General features: G+C 39.0%; 1 protein-coding gene across 5 annotated transcripts in view; it reads left to right on the top strand.

Moving 5' to 3' along the window:
* Nucleotides 1-1882, top strand: part of LOC107713895 (zinc finger SWIM domain-containing protein 8-like) — a 42778-nt gene extending 40896 nt beyond the window's left edge. For all 5 annotated transcript variants that reach the window (XM_016519543.1, XM_016519544.1, XM_016519545.1 and 2 more), the window contains exon 26: nt 1267-1882. In XM_016519543.1, the coding sequence (XP_016375029.1) occupies nt 1267-1470 (204 nt within the window). In that variant the 3' untranslated portion in view covers nt 1471-1882. The remainder of the gene's footprint in view (nt 1-1266) is intronic.
* The last annotated feature ends 341 nt before the right edge of the window (nt 1883-2223 follow it).

Below are 2223 nucleotides of genomic sequence, written 5' to 3' on the forward strand. Positions count from 1 at the left end.
ACCCCCCGGAGCTGTGTGAGGCACTTTTTATTATGGATGGATGCGCTTTATTTAACTTGTTTTGGACTGATGAACTGCAACACCCGCTGACTGCCATTAAACAGCTTGGAAGATCAAAGTCAATTTTAAATATAACTCTGACTGGATTCGTCTGAAAGAAGGAAGTCATATATGCCTAGGATGCCTTGAGGGTGAGTAATTCATGGGCTAATTTTCATTTTTGGGTGAACTAACCCTTTAAAGTTTCTGCTAAGAAAAGTAGTCCATTACTCCATAAAAAAATGGGCCTAGCAACAATATAACACTAAACAATATTAATTTGTTATCTGCAGTTGAAGTAACTTATCTTTGTTAAATTCTCTTTCATCCAGCTTTCATCTCGTAAAAGCTTCTTGTTTATCCAATTCATTCCAACAACAAAAATATTCTTTGTGATCTTCCTTTCTGATTTTAAAATGTAACATGTTGTTCTTCCTTTAAAACGGTCATTTTTTTCTCTTGAATATCCTGTTTCTATGAAGCCATTAAGGGGCGTCTTGGTGATGGAAAAAGTATGAGATGGGAGGAAAAATTTTATTTCAGCATTTTTGAATTGCTTGCAAAACTTTCGAGTTCCTCCTAGAAACGTTTTATGAGCCAACACTAATTTTCTCAAGGAAATACAAAAGTATAGAAAAAATTATTTTTTTTCCCCTTCCATCTCAATTTTTCCATCATTACATTACTTTTGTGTTCCCTGAGAAACTTTGTACCAAACGTTTTCTTGTGTTCTTTTGCATCATTTGTTGAAAACCGTTGTGATAAATTTTTTTCAGGATTCTTTGATGAATAGAAAGTTCAAAAGAACAGCATTTATTTAAATAGAATTCTTTGTGATAATTAAGAAATGTCTTTACAGTTTATCTGGGCAACAGTTTTGTGAGCAAACGCAAAAGCATTCAAATAATTTTTCCGCCTATATTACATTTTCTCAATCGCTGTCCCTTTTACGTGCTCTGTTTCAATCAGAAATGTGTGACATTATTAACGGCTTACTAACTGCAATTCATAATTGCAAAAAAAAATGTTCATGGTACATTTGACATGTGGCTCTGATGGTTCTACTTTAGATGCATTAAAACATATTTTATACATAACACATTAACATTTTATTCTTCAGCTGATTACTAAAGTTACCAATTACCAAAATATACAAATAAAATAGAGATGTGTCTGTGAATTCATGTCCTACCAGCCTAATTCACTGTCTTTCTATGTTTGTTCCAGTACATCCACCATAGGTTGATCCATCTGACTCCCGCAGACTACGACGACTTTGTGAACATCATCCGAAGTGCCCGCGGGGCGTTTTGCCTGACACCAGTTGGCATGATGCAGTTCAACGATGTGCTGCAGAACCTGAAGAGGGGCAAACAGACTAAAGAACTATGGCAGCGGATCTCGTTGGAGATGGCCACTTTCTCACCCTGACTGCTCTAGAGATCAGCGGGGACAGAGCTGCCCAATCTCCTGCAGCTATCTTCCCCACAGACCACTAACATAGTTCAATCCGACACGCAGCTCTCTCCGTTCCCCTCGAAAGGAAGTGTAGCCATGACGACGACTTGTACAAGCCCACTCACATGACCGAACATTTAGTCCTTCAGGCCCTGAAGTCATGAGAAAGTGGTACAGAGATACTGGGGCGAGTGAATTACTCCAGTCAGTGGGTCCCTCCTTCGTTGAGTTGTTGCTCCCAGTGTTGTCTGATCTTGTTTTTTGTTCTTTTTTTTTCTTTTTTCGGTGTGTTCAGTCGAGTAACTTAATGGCTATCTATGTTTTATCTATGTGTCCTAACATCTTTCATTCACTGATTTCTATGCTTTGCAATACCTGAGTTCATTTAGATCAGGGGTGCCCAACCCTGCTCCTGGCGATCGACTGTCCTGCAAAGTTTAGCTCCAACTCTGGCTTTAATTTTTAAGTGATCCTGAAGACCCTAATTAGTTGCTTCAGGTGTGTTTGATTAGGGTTGGAGCTGAACTTTGCAGGACGATCGCCAGGAGCAGGGTTGGGCACCCCTGATTCAGATGGTTAATACGGGGAAAATGGTTTTCCCTGGCTATGTTGATGTTTGGTTCACGTTTAAACAAAACCACTAAATGTCAGACTTATTCTGCAACATTCCTCTACCCTGGAGAACAGAGCCTCCATCGGTCATTAAGGATTTCAACGTTGGATAGT

Source organism: Sinocyclocheilus rhinocerous, unplaced genomic scaffold, assembly GCF_001515625.1.
Source record: "Sinocyclocheilus rhinocerous isolate Xijiao unplaced genomic scaffold, SAMN03320098_v1.1 scaffold1170, whole genome shotgun sequence".
NCBI lineage: Eukaryota > Metazoa > Chordata > Actinopteri > Cypriniformes > Cyprinidae > Sinocyclocheilus > Sinocyclocheilus rhinocerous.